The sequence below is a fragment of the Trachypithecus francoisi genome, unplaced genomic scaffold (genome assembly GCF_009764315.1).
Source record: "Trachypithecus francoisi isolate TF-2019V2 unplaced genomic scaffold, Tfra_2.0 Lachesis_group0, whole genome shotgun sequence".
In the NCBI taxonomy this organism is placed as follows: domain Eukaryota; kingdom Metazoa; phylum Chordata; class Mammalia; order Primates; family Cercopithecidae; genus Trachypithecus; species Trachypithecus francoisi.
The window spans coordinates 30,368,779-30,389,274 of record NW_022681453.1 but is presented as its reverse complement, the minus strand read 5'-3'; the positions used below and the strand labels follow the sequence as shown (position 1 = coordinate 30,389,274).

Here is a 20,496-nt window from a genome sequence, read left to right as displayed (position 1 = left end):
CAGTGCCATAATCAACAATGACAACCATTGTTCTTATTCTAGGTAGAATATCAAGCTTTTCAAATTTTCATATCTGATCTCCCACTTGAGCCTTTACCTCTCTTGAGAAAAGGGAGAAAGGTAGTTAAAAGGGAGAAAACTGTCACTCATGTGTCACCCATTGAAAAGGGTGGTGAAATTAACATACTCCAAACAAGAATGGCTCCACCTCAATGACAAACTTGCTCAAAAAGGCAGATGTTAAAGACGTATTGGAGAAGGCTCTTATGTCTGTAACATTCCTTTAGTTGTCAAAAAGACATCCAACAACCAACAGAGACTCATTGGTGAAATGAACACCTTTATGTAGCCGCTAGGTCAACTTTGAGATTGAAAGACAACTCAGATGCCTACTACTCAGACGACCTTCCACACTAAAAAGCACCAAGGTCTCCTACAGGCAAGTTGGTCAAGGCACTCACTGATCAACACTACTTTGATTTGACTTATTAAAAAGTCTGAACAGCATTATTTTATCGAAGGATGCAACGCTGGGATTCTAGGTGCAGAATCAACACTGAGTTATGAGCATTCATTAACACAGTCATATTAAAAGAGAGGACGGAAGGATAAGAGTTCATAAATGTACCAACACAGAGATAGTTGCAACAAACACTTTAGTTACTATGGGGATTTCTGAGAGGGAAATAGAGGGGGTCTCTTTAGAAAAGTGACTGATGCTATTCATTAACCTACTTGCAAGTAATGTCAAATTTTAAAGTTGCTCAAAAAAAACCACCTTTTTTTAATATCAGTCTCTTAATATGCTGAAAGAACCTGTTCAAAATGCTTCAGCGGCAAAGTAACTTAGATGATAAATGTGTTCTTCAATCTGTGCACCAGTCAAGTAGCAATAAAATCAGAATAATTCATGCAAAAATTTTCATTATGTTTCTAAACATACTTATTTACATTTTAAATCACACATTAGACAATATGAAATATCTTTCATTTGGACAGGTGTGAACTAGAAAACAGATGCATTCATTAAACATGGAACAATTCGGTGAATTTAAAAAAAATACTCAAAGAATTCTTTGGTTGAAGTACTTCAGCCACTGTTAACTTACTTGAAAAAATATGGCCATGGCTCCTATTATTCTGTTCTCAGAAATTGCGGTTTGAAAGCTGTCAAAGTCATCTGGGTTGTAAAAGAAAATCTGCACCTGTAAGAACAATTAAAAAATGTATTAGGAAAATTTTCAAACATAAATAAAAAGTTGAGAGAATAGTACCATAAATGTATATTCTCCAGTTGCTAAGATTTTGCCAAATATATTCACCTATCCATATTTTTCCTTTGCTAACTTTTTTTTTTAAGATAAAGTATCGCTCTGTTGCCCAGGCTGGACTGCAGTGATGCGATCTCAGCTCACAACAACCTCCGCCTCCCAGATTCAAGCAATTCTCCTCCCTCAGCTAAGTAGCTGGGATTACAGGCACCTGCCATCATGCTCAGCTAATTTTTGTATTTTTGTAGAGATAGGCTTTCACCATGTTGGCCAGGCTAGTCTTGAACTCTTGACCTAAAGTGATCTGCCCGCTTTGGCCTCCCAAATTGCTGGGATTACAGGCACGAGCCACCACACCCGGCCCTTTGCTAACATATTTTAGAATGAACCTAGACATCATGTCATTTTACCCCTAGATACTTCAGAATGTATCCCATCTTTTCACATAATTACAATGCATTCATGCCACCCAAAATAAGTAAAACCAATGCCTTCTAATTTTCTAATACCCAGGTCATGGTGTAATTTCCCTATTAAGAAGCAAAATTTTAATGGAGTTAACCACCTGTTTGTAAAAAGCTAACCCACACATTATTTTGCTTAATCCTCTTATCAAGCCCTGTAAAAAAATTAGGGCAATGGCCAGGTGCAGTGGCTCACGCCTGTAATCCCAGCACTTTGGGAGGCCGAGGCGGGCAGATCACAAGGTCAGGAGATCGAGACCATCCCGGCTCACACAGTGAAACCCCGTCTCTACTAAAAATACAAAAAATTAGCCGGGCGTGGTGGCAGGTGCCTGTAGTCCCAGCTACTTGGGAGGCTGAGGCAGGAGAATAGTGTGAACCCGGGAGGCGGAGCTTGCAGTGAGCCGAGATCGCACCAATGCACTCCAGCCTGGGCGACAGAGAGAGACTGTTTCAAAAAAAAAAAAAAATTAGGGCAGAAATTACTATACTCAGCTATAGATGAGAAAATAGTGCTTCAGAAATTTGATGTTAATTTACCTAATATTACACATCAGAGAGAATCCAAAATCCATGTGCTTTCATCCCAACCTTAAATATCTTCTCTTACATTTGGCTACCATTACGTTTTTTTTTTTTTTTTTTTTGAGACAAACAAAAAAACTCACTCTCACTCTGTGGCCGAGGCAGGAATGGAGTGGCCGCCATCACGGCTTACTGCGGCCTCCATCTCCTAGGCTCAATAGATCCTCCCACCTCAGCCCCCTGAGTAGCTGGGACTACAGGTGCATGTCACAATACCCAGCTAATTTGTGTATTTTCTGTAAGGACAGGGTTTTGCGTTGGTGTCCAGGCTGGTTTCAAACTCCTGGCCTCAAGCAGTCTGCATGCCTCAGCCTCTCAAAGCACTGGGATTACAAGTGTGAGCCACTGGGCCTGACTAGAATTTCTTATTCGAAAAGCAGAACACAGGTAACTCAACTCAGGATCATTATACAACTTTAATGCTTGCACACACTTTGACATTTAACAAGATGCAGAGAACAGTTGGGCTCAGTGGCTCACGCCTGTAATTCCAGCACTTTGGGAGGCCGAGGCGGGCGGATCATCTGAGATCGGGAGTTTGAGACCAGCCTGACTAACATGGAGAAATTCTGTCTCAACTAAAAATACAAAATTAGCCCGGCATGGTGGTGCATGCCTGCAGTCCCAGCTACTCATGAGGCTGAGGCAGGAGAATCACTTGAACCTGTGAGGCGGAGGTTGCGGTGAGACGAGGTCGCGCCGTTGAACTCCAGCCTGAGCAACAAGAGCGAAACTCTGTCTCAAAAAAAAAAAAAAAAAAAAGATATAGACAACAAAAATGAACCATTGGGTATCCCCCAAAAGCCTCCATACTGATAAGAAAAAAAAAAAAAGACCTGGGTTCCGATTCCAGCTTCCTCATTTACTCGCAAGCACCAGTTTTCTTAGGCATAAAGTCAAGTATTTCCACTTACTGGGGTAACTCTGAGGCTCAAATAAGTTAACGTAGTGTGTAACATGAAGCAGCATGGTTAGACCTTATCAATGCTCAACAAATCACCATCATCATCACCATATATGCATATATATTTTTTTCTGAGATAGTGTCTCATTTTGTCACCCAGGCTGGAGTGCAGTGGCATGATCATGGCTCACTGCAGCCTTGACCTCAAGGGCTCAAACGATCCTCCCACCTCAGCCTCCTAAGCAGCTAGGACTACGGGTGTACACTACCATATCGGGCTAATTTTTATACATATTTTTAGAGGTGGGGTCTCACTATGCTGCCCAGGCTGGTCTAGAACAACTGAGCTCAAGCAATCCGCCCACCTTGGCCTCCCAAAGTGTTGAGATTACAGGCATGAACCACTGCACCTGGTCATCGTCATCATCATCATCATCATCATATGTTAAGATTAACATTTGGCAAACATCTTAAAATTTCTAGTAAGAGTATGATTCCACTGAATCATCTAGAATGATGCTACTCCTTACAGAAAATTCTATCTTCTATATAATTAGTTATTTCATGACCTCTATTTCCCCACTTTTCCAAAAGGCACGATGCTATTTTCTGCAATAGACTGAACAACCACACCCCAGAGAGATTGAGAGATTTGACATTGAACAATAAAGTCCCAGCAGGAAAAGCTAAGTATAGGTCAAAGGTAAACAGAGTTCTGACGACTGAATTAACTCAAATGCTAAGAATACAAATGGCATTTCTTTTGTGAAGAGCGAAATCAGGTAGCCCAAATCAGGACACTGCCTAGAAAAATTCTGATACCTAAGTACATGGGAGAAGGATGGACAGTTTCTTTTGGAGAATTTTCTTTCTTAAAGATAATTCTTTTTCTTAAGACTGTGAATTTTCACCAATTCTGGCAGTTTCTTACAAATGTGTTGTCTTACGGTTTGGACAGCTTTAGACATCATGAATTTTTAGAGAAAAATCCATTCAATAAGGTGCAGATTAGAATGGTTTAAGATTAGGTGAATTGCTTTGGGTACAATACTACTCACCCAAGAAAGAAACTTCACACAGGTGTATTCAGAAAATTACACTTCACTTTCTTTTTAAAACTCAGGCTCTCAAATTAAGTAGGTTCACAGAAGGCTTTCTTATACTTCAGCCCACGTGCAGGGGCAGCATTGTGTAATGCATCACCTGAATAGTGTGTGATACAAAATACTTTAAGACCTCTTCAAGGGCATTTTCATTTACAAGTGGGTAAAAAAAATGCAATTTTAGAAAATGTGTTTGAGTCCTGGCTCCACCCATCTGGATAATAAAATGTCTCATAAAAAGGACAGTAGCACAGGTCTGAAATATCTATTTTTCTCAAGTTGTAGCCTACTGAATTATGGTAATATCTGAAGCTGTCTAAAATATAAGAGTAAGTAGATGAGGTTTTGCTGAATGAATTGGACTTGCGTGAACTGAAACATATTTTGTCAGCGGTGGTGATGTTAGCTAAGTTTGGACAGAGGCTGGAAACATCTTGGAAGGTATTTGGGGTAGTTAACATCAATTTTATCCTCAAAATGAGCTGTGGCCAGAGCCCTTCCTTCAACATTCTGGGCTCTAGATCCCAGAGCCCTCCCTTCAATATTCCCCCAAGTGTGTTCTTTCTAGTAATGTTAATCTAAATGATGCTCACTCTACAGCAATCCTTCTATGAAGAAACGTGGTGTACATAAGCTGAAGAAAAGATCTGGGGCTAGGCGCAATGTGGCTCATGCATGTAACCCCAGCACTTTGGGAGGTCCAAGTGGGAGGACTGCTTGAGAACAGGAGTTTGAGGCCAGCCTGGGCAACAAAGTGAGACCTCATCTCTACAAAAAGTTAGCCAGGAGTGGTAGCTGTAGTCCCAGCTATTCAGGAGACTGAGGTGAGAGGATTGCTAGAGCCCAGGAGGCTGAGGCTACTGAGGCTACTGATGGCTCCACTGAACTCCAGCCTGAGCAACATAGCAAGATCCTGTCTCAAAAAAAAAAAAAAAAGAAAAAAGCAACAAGAAAAAAAAAAATCTGGAAAATCCAGTAATAAAGGGATTAACTGTTCCCTATCTCCTTTACCCAGTATCACCAATTATTTATACTATACCTCATTTGCTGTCTTTCTGTATACACACACACACACACACACACACACACACACACTTTTTTTCCTCAATCATTTGGGAGCAAATGGGAGATAATAGCCCCCTTTACCACCAAATACTTAAGTGTGTAATTTCTAAGAATAAGGACATTCTCTTACATAATTACAGAATAATCATTAGAATTAGCAAACTTCACATTAATACAATACTATTATCTAATTCACAGACCATTTTCAAGTTTTGGCAAGTGCCCAAATAAAGTCCATTACAGATCATTTTCTGGTTCTCAGTCCAGAATTCAATCTAGGATCAAACTCTGTATTTAGTTGTCATGTCTTTTTTACACTGACCTCTTCCAACCCCATCTTCATCTGGAACAGTTACTCAGTCTCTTTCTTTACTCTGACAATTTGAAGTGTACAGAGCAGAAAATTCATAGAATTGAGGTCTCTTGGCTGGGTGCGGTGGCTCACGCCTGTAATCCCAGCACTTTGTGGGACCAAGGCGGGTGGATCACTTGAGGTCAGGAGTTTGAGACCAGCCTGGCCAACATGGTGAAACCCCATCTCTACAAAAATACAAAAATTAGCTGGGTGTGGTGGCAGGTACCTGTAATCCCAGCTACTTGGGAGGCTGAGGCAGGAGAATCACTTGAACCCAGAAGGCGGAGGTTGCAATGAACCGAGATTGTGCCACTGCACTCCAGTCTGGGCAACAGAGTGAGACTCCCGTCTCAAAAAAAAAATTATATCTTCTCAGTGCATTATATCAGCAGCACATTTATATGGGTTTATCCCACTATTGGAGGTATTTCTCTTGATCATGTAGCTCAGGTGCTATCTATTGAGTTTGTCCACTATAAAGTTATTAATTTTCCTTTCATAATTAAAAAGTACTTTAGAGAGAGATACTTTAACATGAGATAAAAATCCTGCTCCTCATTTAATGTTGACTCACTAGCTTGGTATCCTTTGTGACATTCTAACTCCACCATTCCTTCTATATTCATTAATGGCATTCTAGAGTAAGGAATCGCCTTCCCTGCACTGCGGTTTATTCACTTATTCATGCATTCATTTACACCCATATGGACTTGTTTATTTTTGTTTCTATTTATTCAATCCATTATCAGATTCCATTACTAACATTATGTATTTTGATGCTCAGATTGTCCCAGATTTGCCCAGTAGGAGACCCTTCAAAAGAATGTCCCTGTCAGTCTGCCACGTTCTCCTAATTTTTTATTTTTTAGCACTTCCTATCAGGCACAGATGTTTTGGGCTCATCCTGTATTTTCCCTACCCTAGCCCTAGAATTGGCCATTTAAGTCCTGGTTCAAAGGTTATTTGAAGACTTAATAACTTTAACTCAATATTTTCCAAACACAGTTGAAATAGAATACTTTTGGCATGATTCTTTAAGAAAACTATATAGCTTAAAGGTTGATGAATCTATTCCAATCAGGCCTCTCTTTTGCAAGGGAAGGAAAGTTGAATCAACCCTCTATAAGCAGATATTCCTTCATCATGTAGAGTTCCATGAGATAGGAGATAATATATATTATATATATAATACACACACACACACACACACACACACACACATATATATAGATCCTCAAGCACAGAAACAAACTATATGAAACTCAATTAAAAAGACACTGATGGACTGCTTGCACCAGGGCACAATCATGGGACCAGTTCTGCTAAATTTTTCAAAGTCGTAAGTGAGAGTCATTAGCCCAAATGGATCATTCAACTCTACCTGTGGAATGGCTTGACTGCAAAACCCTCCAGGCGTTTTTCTAGCCCGATCAAGGTGATGGATAACCTAGAGTATCATATAGCATAACTTGACATTTGGAAAATGGAATTTTACAGGGGCAAAACAAATCACATTAAAAGCATCATCATCGACCAGGAAGCATGTTCTAAAATACATATATGGCAAATGCCTCCATGAATCCCAATACTACCAAGTCATGGGAGGGAGGTGAAAAGGACATTGTGAGTACAGGATTGACAACAGTCAATGCTCCACTGTTGTAGGGTACTAGTGTAATACATACGAAGTCACAACAAAATGCCCACCTAGCTTACCTTTTTGCCTGCCTTGTGCAACTTTTCCCTTACATTTAAAATAACTCCAGTTGCAATTTGACTTTACAAATGTGTCTATGTCTGGTTTCCAATATGTATCACTCTCCATGGTAAGTTGAATGAACAGAAAGCAACAAATCTGAAATCCTGAGCCTTTGATACTATTATTGTTGTTCAAATATTAATTTTAATCATAGTAAAACATTATTAATGTTTTTCAAACTTTCAGTAAGTGCTTACTATCTGCCAGGTACTGTACTATGTATGATTTATTGACACTCAGTGAGGTATGTACTAGTACGATTCTCATTTTATAGGCAAGGAAACCAAGGATTTATAAAATTCATAATTTCAAATTTACAAAGTTCCTAAGGAAGGAAAGTGGGGTTGGGACAGAAAAATTATCTTTCAAAATTGTCTTTCCAATCTCAGAGTTCAAGGTCTTAATCACTGTGCTTCCTTCCAACTGGCAGGAGTATTGCTTAATGCCTGTTCTCTGTACAGCACCATGACAGATGAAGATACAGTCTGTACTTAGGAAGACTAAAATATCATTAATGAGACAAGGTTAACTTTATTTCTGAGTGCCAAAGTTGAGGGAGTGTATCACGAAATAAAAGCATAAGGCAATGAATGGTTCATGGTCAAGTGAGGCATCTATTAAACAAATCCTACATTTATACAGGCAATGGGCAGGAGGGGGCATTTTCCAGAAGGTGAACTTTTTATTGTCTAATGTTATAGTTGTGAGCCTAAGTCAGCCCCCTGGTTGCTGTGATCATGGAAGCAAAAGGAAATGATCCCAACATAAGAGTAGAAAACCCAACAGTAACTTCCATGCAGATTTAGAAAGCTCTACATTTTATTTCCTCTCAAAAAGCTATTTCTCCCAATGCCCCCTACACATGGCCCAAGAAAAAAAAATCATGATGGAGTAAGAAAGGAAACAGCACGCAGATAGCTCAAGGGGAAGGCAATCTACTGAAAGACTCAGTAGAAATTTCCAGGATACTGCTGGGGATTTTTATTAAAGTGGAAGAACACACAGGCAAAAGCTACAGAAAAGAACAGATGGAGATGAGACGTAAACAGGACGAGATAAGGACGGTAACCAAAAAGGCAAGAGCAGAATTAAAAATCACATAGGAGGCAGCAGACAACAGAACTGAAGAGGTGGAAATGTATTTTTCTAATCAAGCTTGGTGTTAACCTGCCAGTTGGGAACGTGGTAGTGGACAAGAAACAGCTGCCTAAGAATAAAGATGTGAAGTGAAGGTAAAGTAAACATCCAAACACAGTGAATCTGCCAGTTCTGCTTTTTTGACAATATGCATAGTATGATGACAGAATTAAGGTTTTTGTAAAATAAGCTCTTAATCTAACATGATTTTTAAATTATTTCGTAACGGCTAGTATTAAGGAGGCCAGAATGCACACACTCAACCCACTACACTCTAACTCTAATTCTGCCATTGCCTGTAGACAGAAAGATGTATGCATGCAGGACATAAGTCTGTGCAGTGCAAGGCTGTGTCCCTAGCACAGTGCTGCCCATTGTAAATACTAGTAATTTATTTCTGGAATGAATAAGATGAGTGGGAGCTCTAAGTGGCTTGAAGCAAGGACAGCCAAATGATAAAGCCACAAACACTAACAAAGTCCATGCCATCTCTTGGAATAAATAACAAGATCAGTGGCAAGGAGGCTCAAGATATTGAAAGAATGAAGGATTTTAAACTGCTGGAGTAAACGCTCAGAAAGGTGCAAATACAAGCCAAAATCACTGTGAAACGGCCAAGTGACTCCAGGTATGGTTCTACTAAATACAGATTATATTACTTTCTCTTTAATCTACAAGAAAGTCAAACCATTGTCTAAGTAACTCTGGCCTAAAATTTTAATACTCCAACAAAAGAAGATCTATTCATTTAAATTATGGAGAAAAATGATAAATATACATTATATATATTACATTAAAATATATAACACAAACATTCTGGGTATTTTGTTTTCTCCTATTGAACAAAGTTTTTATTCCTAGTTACTTTTTAAAGGGATCATTGTTATTTTTTGTGAAAGTATTTTTTGCATGTGATTAACATTTAAATCAGTAGACCTTAGAACTAAAGCTGATTACCCTCTATAATGTGGGTGGGTCTCATGCAATCAGCTGAAGACCTGAGGTCTTTTTAAGAGGAAGGAATTCTGCCTCTACACTGCAACACAGATTGGGCTCAGGTTTCTAGCCTTTGAACTCAACACTGCAATATCAACTCAGCTAGAGTAACTTAGCTAAAATTAATGAATTATAGGCCAGAGTTTGTGTGTGTGTGTGTTTGTGTGTGTGTGTGAGAGAGAGAGAGAAAGAGAGAGACATCGATCCTATGGGGTCTCTTTCTCTGGAGAACCCTGACTAATATACCCCCTAAAATCATTACTGGTTTTAAGCAAACACACACAGGTATGTGTGTCTGTGTATCACATTATAAAACCATTTTGCAGCTTAATTACTTTTTGGGCTTCTTTGAGCTCTGAACTCTATCATCTTTTCTCACTTCTTCCTAACAAGCTTCTACCCTGGAGAATGTAGCCCATGTCACAAACCAGTTCACACTCTTACAGCATACGGAAAAATATCCATAAAGCTGGCAGTATTAAATGAAGATCTAAGAGTATTTGCCACAGAATAAGAACGGATTTGTATATTGAAGAGCCTGGAGATCTCTAAGGCCCAGTGTCCCCTTCTGTGAAACAGAGGTAATACTCACACCTCACAGGGCTGTTGTAATACATTTTCACTAAGCGCTTGCTTTGGAAAAGTAAAAACTGATGAAACAGCTCTCATTTTTCTCTGACAGTATATCCTGATGACTTTCTTTATGATCAGAAGGGATACTTAAAGTAAGGTTCAAATAAACCATTTCCACAGGCCAGCCAACATCCCAGTAAGTCATGCCACAGGGTGTGGCAAAGAAACCAGTGTGTGGCATTCATTGGAAGAATATTTTTAGAAGAACTAAGCTCTGAAGAAGAACAGGTAGTGGGTATCTTTGCAGGCAAGGTGGCATTTAAATAAACAATCTGAAACATTTCCTTTATACAATATCATTAATCACAGAGTACACAAATCCTTAATTATTTCCTGTTTTCATTTGCCCTGTAACAGGGAATTATCTTCAACTACTTTACAGCAGGAATCCCAAGATTTGGGGCAGAAGAAACTAAGGTGCACACTAGGGCTATGAGGCATACACTCGGGTGCCAGGATGTTTTTGAGATCTCTCTTAAAAGTCTCTGTGTGTAACTTGTTTGTTCTGTTATATGTCTATTTATTAGCTGATTTTCAGGATTTCTGGTTCAGTGATGCATCTGATTAATCAAATAAATATTCAGTGTTTGCACTTTTCCCTTGATAGGGAAGAGTTCAGGCTCTTGGTTGCAGTAGTAAGCTAAGTTTTTCAGTGATTTACTATGCATGATTCATGAGTTATTTCTTACAGCTCAGCATAAGTTTGGGCACAAATGAGGTAGGCTGAGTCTGGCTATAGCTTGTCCGGATACCTTCGTCGTATACTCAGGAAGGAAGGCAGTAAGCTATAGCTTTCTTACTTAATAGTTATGTGATTTGATTGAAGTCAGTTACCCCTTCACTGAGCCTTAACATCTCCATGAGTAAACTGAATTAAAAATATGTTACTGGGTTACACTGAGGATTAAGTAAAATAACTTGAGTAAAGCACCTACCACTATGTCTGGCATGGTCAGAATCACTGATTTACTTACATGTCTAAATATTAAAGGGGAAAAACAAGAAAGAAAAAACACCACCACATAAATTAGTGAAAGGGCTATTTGCAATATCCCCAAATTGGAACCTGCCTAAACACTAATCAATAATGGAATGGATAGGCAAATTGTGACACACAAAACGAAATACCTAGTGGAATGCACTACAACCACAGATAACAATATAGGCAAATCTCACAAACAAAGCTGAACCAGGTAAACCAGATTCAAACAAACAAACAAAAAAAAATAGTGCGATTCCATTGGAATGAAGTACAAAAACAGGAAAAACTAAAGCACTTAGAAGCCAACACAGTGGTTACCCAGAGGCGGCAGTAACTGGACAAGGACATCTGCAGGTGCTAATACGTTATCTTGCAGATGTGGGCACTGGTTACAAGCATATGAAATTCGTCAGCTGTACACTTATTTTTTGTGTGATTTTTCTCCTTTACATATGGTACTTCAACAATGAGTAAACAGAAATAGCAAAATACCTGTGCTGTTGAAACCAAGAGGAACAAAAGTGTAACCTCACATAGTAACAGGGCTGAAGCAGGAGGATTCCTGGAACCAAGGAGTTTGAGACCAGCCTGAGAAACATGGCGAGACCTTATCTCAAAAAATAAAAAAATAAAAAATTAGCTGAGCATGATGGCATACACCAGTAGTTCTGGCTACTCGGGAGGCTGAGGCAGGAGGATCGCTTGAGCCCAGGAGTTCAAGGCTGCAGTGAGCTATGATTGCATCACTGCACTCCAACCTGGGTGACATAGTGAGACTCTGCTTCAATTAAAAACAAACAAACAAGCCAAAACAGAGCAGGGCCGAGTTTACTGCCCTGTTTTGCGCTCATTCCATTGAATATAAGCTACTTTAAACCTGACATTATGGTCAGATTGAACTTATCTGCTTGATGGAGCAAGTTCCAGTGACTGGCCTTAATATAGAGAATCCCTACAGCCTAAGACCCAATAACCATTACAAGACCCAAACACTGCCCCTGCCTACCCTTTCACAAGGCAGCCGCAAGCATAAAGCACTCAGGAGGGTTGCTTAAATGTACCTGATTCTGAACACTTTACATCAATTAATTCCTTAAATCAATACTACTATTTTCTAGGGGCCATACTCTTATTTCTCCTATTTTATACAAAAGGAAACTAAGGCTGAGATAGTAGGTCTTGTCTAAGAAGTAGTTAACTCTGGAACTCAAATCTAGGCATTTGCTTGTGGAGCCCACATACTTACAATTGTTCTACCATACAACATCCTGACCAGAATTCCCATCAGCAATGAATTCTACCTGTTGGTTCTCTCTAGGGTCCTAGTACAAAGTTTCCAGAGCAGTGTTCTTAAGCTGGGGTGATTCTGTACCCCAGCGGAAATATGGCCACGTCCAGAGACATGTTTGGTTGTCACTCTTTGAGGGGTGATAGGCATCTAGTGCAGAGGTCCTCAACCCCCTCATCTGTATTTACAGCTGCTCCTCATAGCTCACATTATTGACTGAGCTCTGCCTCCTGTCAGATCAGTGGCGCCATTAGATTCTCATAGGAGCATAAACCCTATTATGAACTGCGCATGCGAGGAATCCAGGTTGCACACTCCTAATGAGAATCTAATGCCTGATGATCTGTCACTGTCTCCCATCACCCCTGGCTGGGACCATCTAGTTGCAAGAAAACACACTCAGGGCTCCCACTGATTCTACATTATACAACTATACATTGTAAAATTATTTCATTATATATTACAATGTAATAATAATAGAAGTAAAGTGCACAATAAATATAATGCAACTGACTCATCCTGAAACCATCAACACCCCCGACATGGTCCGTGGAAAAACTGTCTTCCACAAAACCGGTCCCTCGTGCCAAAAAGGTTGGGGACCACTGATCTAGCAGATAGAGGCCAGGGGTGCGCCTAAACACCTCAAAATGCATAGAAAAGTGCCCCACATCATGGGCGTTTCTCTGCGCCTACTCAGGCTCTGGAGGTTGGCAGGAAAAAAAAACAAAAAAGAATTATCCGCCCAAAATGTCCATAGTGCTGAGATGCAGAAACCCTGTCCCACACTTACTGTCAACATGAAACATTATCAGTTGGCATGGTAAAGCACTTTGTTTTTCTTTCCCTTTCACACTACTACTGAACTTTGAGGGGGAGGATCAAGTCTGCTGTGAGGGAGATTGAAACTGGAAGAGCAGCTGATTTTCTTTTTTTTTTTTTTTTTTGAGCCGGAGTCTCGCTCTGTCACCAAGCTGGAGTGCAGCGGCCCGATCTCAGCTCACTGCAACCTCCGCCTCCTGAGTCCAAGTGATTCTCCTGCCTCTGCCTCCTGAGTAGCTGGGATTATAGGAATGCGCCATCACGCCCAGCTAATTATAGTAATTTTTAGTAGAGATGGGGTTTTACCATGTGGAGCAGGATGGTCTCCATCTCCTGACCTCATGAACTGCCCACCTCAGCCTCCCAAAGTGCTGGGATTACAGGCGTGAGCCACTGCGCCCAGCCGGGAGAGCACTTTTGTCCCTGTGCATAAACCAGTAACTTCAACTACTCTTGAGGTGACTGAAATGGCTTTTTTTTTTTTTTTTTCCCCTAATGAAACAACGTTTCCTTGCTTGCATGGCTATTTTATATACAAAGCTGGTTCTGAAATGCAGTGGAGCTTAATGCCTTGGACACAGTGGAGGGGGAGGGGTCCCTAGGTGCATCTGGAACTCATTTGTATTTCAAAAACACAAAAATCACTACCACGGTGTTTGTGCTCTTTGTAATATGAAACTTTTTAGAAATTGCTTTGTACTTGGGAGTAACAGCCACATGATTCACCATGAAATGAAGTCTGGAAAATCATTTGGGATAAATGGACCTATAAATTCAATAGAATTTCCCTGACAACATAGACTGCAACACTCAGCCACAAATAAAAGGTTATAAATCATTCAAAACCAACTAGGAATCAGCAATATGTCTCCCACTTCAAAATACAAGAAATCTGAAATATAGTTTGTTACTTACTCAACCAAAGTTCACATTAGAGTTCTTTCCTCATTTCTGATATTGTCATAAGTTTTGGGGGAAATGATGATGTCATGAATTTGCAATTAAGCTAAACAAGTGTAGAGTTGGTTGCATTCCCTCCGCTTCTCCCAGCCAGAGACCTCCAAGAAAGCTTGTCACAAAAACAAGTTATGCTCTTTTATCTGGAAAACTGCAGTTTGCACTATACAGCTGAATGTTGCCACATCACGTTTCTCCATAAGAAAAAGGTTGGTGCAAAACATTTCTGAGAACACACATCCAAGACAACTGGAGGCTTCCAAATGCTTCTGAGTTCTATAAATCCAAACCACACCCTTTAGTGTCCTTGGCAGAAACTCCGCAGTAAAGTATTTTTAAGGTTAGTTGGATGACCTGGTCTAGAACATCTGTTCTTTGAAACAGCTCTTCTGTTCCTGAGGTCATCTTATCATTTCTGATGGAGATCCCCTTACAAGAGGCTCTTCTGGATATTGTATCACGACCTCTCCCACTGGGAGGGTCCTTACAGAGCTAAGCACATAGTAGGCACTTATTAAATGACTGTGGAATGAATGAATGAGTCGTTTCTCACACAGAAGAAAAGATGTCGCATTGCTCCATTGGGATTGTTTTTTTTTCTTATTATTCAGTATCCCTTAAAATAATCAACAGCTTTGGTCAGATGACTGATGAAAGGGGAAAAACAAATTTATGGAACTATGAATCTGGCTTCCAGCAGGGCTGAAAGCCCCCTGAAAGACTGCCGAGGGTGGTACATGTATTCACTGAACAGTGTCCATCACTTTTCAACAGTTCATAGATCAGACAGACTTCTATGGTTCCATCTACAATCACGTGCTGAAAGACCCATTTTCAGCCCTGGTCTCATGCGGTACGCTCCACAAGCCAGAAAGGTTAAAAATCACTACCTCTAAAAAAATACATAAACATGCCTCAATGAGCAAAAAGTCTCTTCTCTAAGACAGGTATCTAGAAGCAGTCCATTCCCTGAAAAGATTACACACATTTTTTTACTCTAATCAACAGTGCAGGAGAACACCAATTTTCCTATACTATTCGTAACACTGGATTTATGGATCCTTCTTATTTTTTACCATTGGATGGATACTTCTGTTCTCATTTAAAAATTTTCAAACAAGGCTGGGTGTGGTGGCTCACACCTATAATCCCAGCACTTTGGGAGGCCAAGTTGGGAGGATCAGGAGGTCAGGAAATCAAGGCCACCCTGGCTAACACGGTGAAAGCCCATCTTTACTAAAAAATACAAAAAATTAGTGGGGGCAGTGGCACGCGCCTGTATTCTCACTACTCGGGAGGCTGAGGCAGGAGAATCGCGTGAACAGGGGAGCCGGATGTTGCAGTGAGCCGAGATCACACCATTACACTCCAGCCTGGGCAAGAAGAGTGAAACTCCGTCTCAAAAAAAAAAAAAAAAAAAATCCAAATAACCAATAAGAATAAGAATCTTTACCTAGTTTTTTTCTAATGATTTCCTGTTTTATTATTTAAGGAGCTCTTTATTCAGAATATTAATACTTTGCCACAAGTGCTGCAAATACAAATACACAAGTATCTTTGCCCCACCATTGATGGTATCGGGAAGAAAAACTTGATATGCTTAATACATATAATGGTAAAAGAACCTATGGAGGGGGAAGGAAGAAATTAGGCATTAATTTGGGAGGCTGAGGCAGGAGGATTGCTTCAGGCCAGGAGTTCAAGACCAGCCTTGAAAATTCTCAGATATATTGTTAGAGGAGAAAATCAAGTTGCAAAACAAGTACACTGTGATCACATTTGACTTTAAAAATGTCATACAACTCAGTAGTGTATGTGTCCTGTGTGTATACACACAAATATATAGATCTAAGGCAAAGGAAAGCTCATGTCTAGAAAAATAACACAAACAAATTGTAGTTTTCTCTGGGGAGAAGATTTGTATTGATTTGGGGCCAATAAAGGTGGTTTATCACAACTGTTTAAAACACTTGCTGGCTCTAAAAATATAGCTCATCTGGAAAAACGTCTTCCTTGAAATGGGCAGAAAAAGCAAAATCAATAAAGAAAAGAACAAAACCCAAACCCCACCGCTGCTATAAGAAGAGGGTGAATCTAACAGATCCATTCAGGGACCCAACTCAGAAGAGAGCCTCATCAGCAAAGTGCTCGAAAGGAATGCATCCATCAGCCCCCAGCAACAGACAGCTCCACATCACGCAGGGTGTAATCTTCCTTTATTCCTGATCCCACTGTAACACAATTCACTCTTCATGTATTTTTTACCACAATGAAACGCACAACTACTCAAGCTTACATTCCAAAGGCAACAAAGAAATAAAGAAAAGATTGAGGCCAGGTGAGGTGACTCACACCTAGAATCCCAGCATTTTGGGAGGATGAGGCAGGAGGACTGCTCGAGGCCAGCAGTTCAAGACCAGCCTGGGCAACATAGTGATACTAGTTCTCTACAAAAAATATAAATAAATAAAAACGAAAATCGAGGTATTGTTTCAGATTTATGCAGAATTTAATTTACTTAACACAGCTGGTCTACTAAAAAGTGTATTTGTTTAGACTAATAATTTCCCGCCTACCTAGCCATAAAATTACAGTGCGCACTATAATTTTACTTTATATAAACACAAAGTATTAACATTAATTCTCTCAGACCGTATCTTTGGTCAGAAGGACACCAGAGAATCAGAGAGCAAAACAAGGCTGCCCAAAGCTCGGCAAAGCACCGTCTTCCTGATATATTGGTTAAAACCCAACAGGAATGATTTAGAGAGAGGCATTTTAGGAATTGGTTAAAAGCTTTAGCAGTAAAAAAGAATGGTGGGCTGCTACCGTTGTAGCTTTGATCATAGTTCAAAATCCTTGGCTTAATGATCTTTCTGTCAGTTCTCTGGAAAATGTGGGTTTCAGAATCTCATAATCAGAGAAAACATATGATGGAGTGGAAAAGATAATAATTAGAAAATGAACGTTCAAGTTCAAGCTCTGCCTCATCTGGTGCTAAGATCAGGGGTAAATCATTTAATTATTCTGGGTCCCCATTTCCAAATATGCAAAATTGAGATGATGCTTTTAAATATATTTGAATGGTGATGACTTAAAATGAAGTTTGATGATTGAATATAACCTTATACTGGTTTGGGATTAGTATTCTACACCACAGAGCAAATAAGAATGCCACAAAATTGGTTGGGCTGGGTGGCTCATGCCTGTAATCCCAGCACTTTGGGAGGCTGAGGCAGGCGGACAGCTTGAGTTCAGAAGTTCGAGACCAGCCTAAGCAACATGGTGAAACCTTATTTCTACAAAAATTAACTGGGCATGGTGGCACATGCCTGTGGTCCATGCTACTTGGGAAGCTGAAGTAGGCGGATCAGTTGGGCCCAGCAGGAAGTCAGGCTGCAGTGAGCCATGATTGCACACCAGCCTAAGTAACACAATGAGATCCTGTCTTTAAAAAAAAAAAAATGCCATAAAATCTATGAGATGAGATCAACATTAGCTTCTTACTCATTATTAGTATAATTATAATTTCTATAAAATTTCTTTTCAAAAAATAGATGTCTCTGTTGAATTGTTTACTTGATAGGGAATTCATTTACTGTATGACTCAGATCAAGTCCCTTGTTAATTAGATTTTCCCATTTTCTTATTCCGTTTCATATGCTTCCCCCCAACATTTTATTATGAAAAAGTATTAAACATATGCACAAAGCTGAAAGAATTTTGCTGCGAACACCTGTATACAACCCACCTAGATACCTCCCTTAACATTTAAATGTACCTGCTTTATCAAACAACAGCTCATCCTGCTATCCATTCATTTAATCCCATACTAAATTTTCTTTTCTTTTCTTTTCTTTTTTTTGAGACGGAGTTTCACTCTTGTTGCCTGGGCTGGAGTGCAATGGCACAATCTCGGCTCACAGCAACCTTTGCCTCCCAGGTTCAAGCAATTCTCCTGCCTCAGCCTCCTGAGTAGCTGGGATTACAGGCATGCACCACCACGCGCGGCTACTTTTGTATTTTTAGTAGAGACAGGGTTTCTCCATGTTGGTCAGGCTGGTCTCGAACACCTGACCTCAGGTTATTCACCTGCCTCGGCCTCCCAAAGTGCTGGGATTACAGGTGTGAGCCAACACGTCCAGCCTCCATCCTAAATTTTAACAAAAAATGCCATCAGCACTCTCCAACAGCCAGCCATTGTAAAAGCAGTTAACTTTGGCATCAAGAGAAAGCCAGGTAGCTGGGCACAGTGGCTCATGCCTGTAATCCTAACACTTTGGGAGGCCGAGGTGGGCACATCACCTGAGGTCATGAGTTCCAGACCAGCCCGGCCAACATGGTGAAACCCCATCTCTACTACAAATACAAAAATTAACTGGGTATGGTAGTGTGCACCTATAATCCCAGCTACCCAGGAGGCTGAGGCAGGAGAATCGCTGAAACCCGGAGGCAGAGGTTGCAGTGAGCTGAGATGGCTCTACTACCTCTGGCCTGGGCGATAGAGAGAGACTCCATCAAAAGAGGAAGAGAGAGAGAAAGAGAAGAAAAAAGAAAGCCAAGCAATGTTTTCCAGGCTTTGGGTCCTGCTGGTTTGCAAAGGGGTTAATAACTTTATTAATGATAGCATCTTGAGATTCTGATAGATAAATCTCAGCAGGGAACTGTTAGTAATTTGGGATAAAAATAGAGTTTAAAGGAGGGGATAAAAACAGCAAAATATCAAAACCATGACTTTATAAAGCCAAGAGTCTATCGGAGATAGTGTCAACCAATAATCAGGTTACAGAGTGGCTCTGTTCATAACCTATCTTGTTAGTAGATATAGAAAACATCCAGAGAGACTATTCTTTAAATATAATCCTGCTGAAACATTTGTTTTTCTTATTTGTCTTGAATTTATAATACATAACAGTGAACACACTCAGAAGTCTGCCCAGGAAGTCTGGTTTGTAATTCCCAAATTTGAGATTTCAGCCACAATACAGAGCTGTGCCCATTAAAAATTCCAGGACAAAAGCTTAATTTCAGAGAAGGTATTTTAAATCAAAGGATGCTAAAACAGGCTACCTTAGTTGGGATTTGATCAGTGTCACAAATGCCACGAGGGAGATTCAGGGAGTTCAAGAAGCATTATTTATAATAGCAGAAGGATGCAGACACATTCATTGACAATTTAGGAGAATAACAAAATAAATTAGGGTGCATCCATACTATGAAATATTATGCAGGTATTAGAAAGAACTATGTCAATTCTGTATCTGATATGCAAAAAAGCCAATGATAAGGCAAGTTATGGAACTCCATATATAATCATCCCATATTTCAGATAAAGGAATGATAAGGCAAGTTATGGAACTCCGATATATAATCATCCCGTATTTCAAGTAAAGGAAAAAGCAGAGAAACACATACAGAGGGGGAAAACCTTAAACAATCTGTAAAATAGTTAACTTTGGTTACCTCTGAGAATTGAAAATGTAGGCAAGAATAGAGATAAAACAATGATTTCAATTTCTACTCAATGTCTTCAGTATTGTTTAAAGATTTATCAGGGAGAAGAATTTCTTTTGTAAATATTTGAAACAAGTACAAGACAACAACAACAAAGAAAGACTAAAACAAGAACAGCACAGGATGACAAGATTTCCTTTCAAACTTTACTAAATACTGATATATAGACAAAACAGTGCATAGCTGTTAAGTGCAGTTGTGAGTGATCTCAATGAAGTCTCAGAGTGAGCACATCCACGTAACTGACATCCCGATGAGGAAACAGAACACTTCTTGCTCCTCCAGAAGCCCTGTGCAATCTCATCTGGTCATTACCCTCCAACCAAGAGTAACCATCTACTGACTTTCTATTTACCTATTACTGCTTGCAGGAAGTGTAACAGTAGCCAGTAGCCATCAAATTATAGTTCTTCAGTTTCCTTCTTAGGCTACAGCCACTAAGGGTGCAACTCATTCTCATCAAGATCCAGGAAATCAGCATGAAGCATTTTCTTTCCTTTTTTTTTCTTTCTTTTGTTTTGAGACAGGGTCTTACTCTGTTGCCCAGGCTGGAGTGTCATGGTGTGACCATGGCTCACTGCAGCCTCGACCTCCTGGGCTCAAACGATCCTTCTGCCTGGGGAACAGCTGGGACTACAGGCTTGTGCCATCATGCCCAGCT

The 20,496-nt window shown here is 40.0% G+C and overlaps 1 protein-coding gene across 3 annotated transcripts in view; it reads right to left on the bottom strand.

The window, feature by feature from the left end:
• The window catches only part of PTPRG (protein tyrosine phosphatase receptor type G), a 750,651-nt gene that overhangs the window by 217,473 nt on the left and 512,682 nt on the right, over positions 1–20,496 (bottom strand). For all 3 annotated transcript variants that reach the window (XM_033210299.1, XM_033210300.1, XM_033210301.1), the window contains one exon: positions 1,110–1,205. In XM_033210299.1, the coding sequence (XP_033066190.1) occupies positions 1,110–1,205 (96 nt within the window). The remainder of the gene's footprint in view (positions 1–1,109; positions 1,206–20,496) is intronic.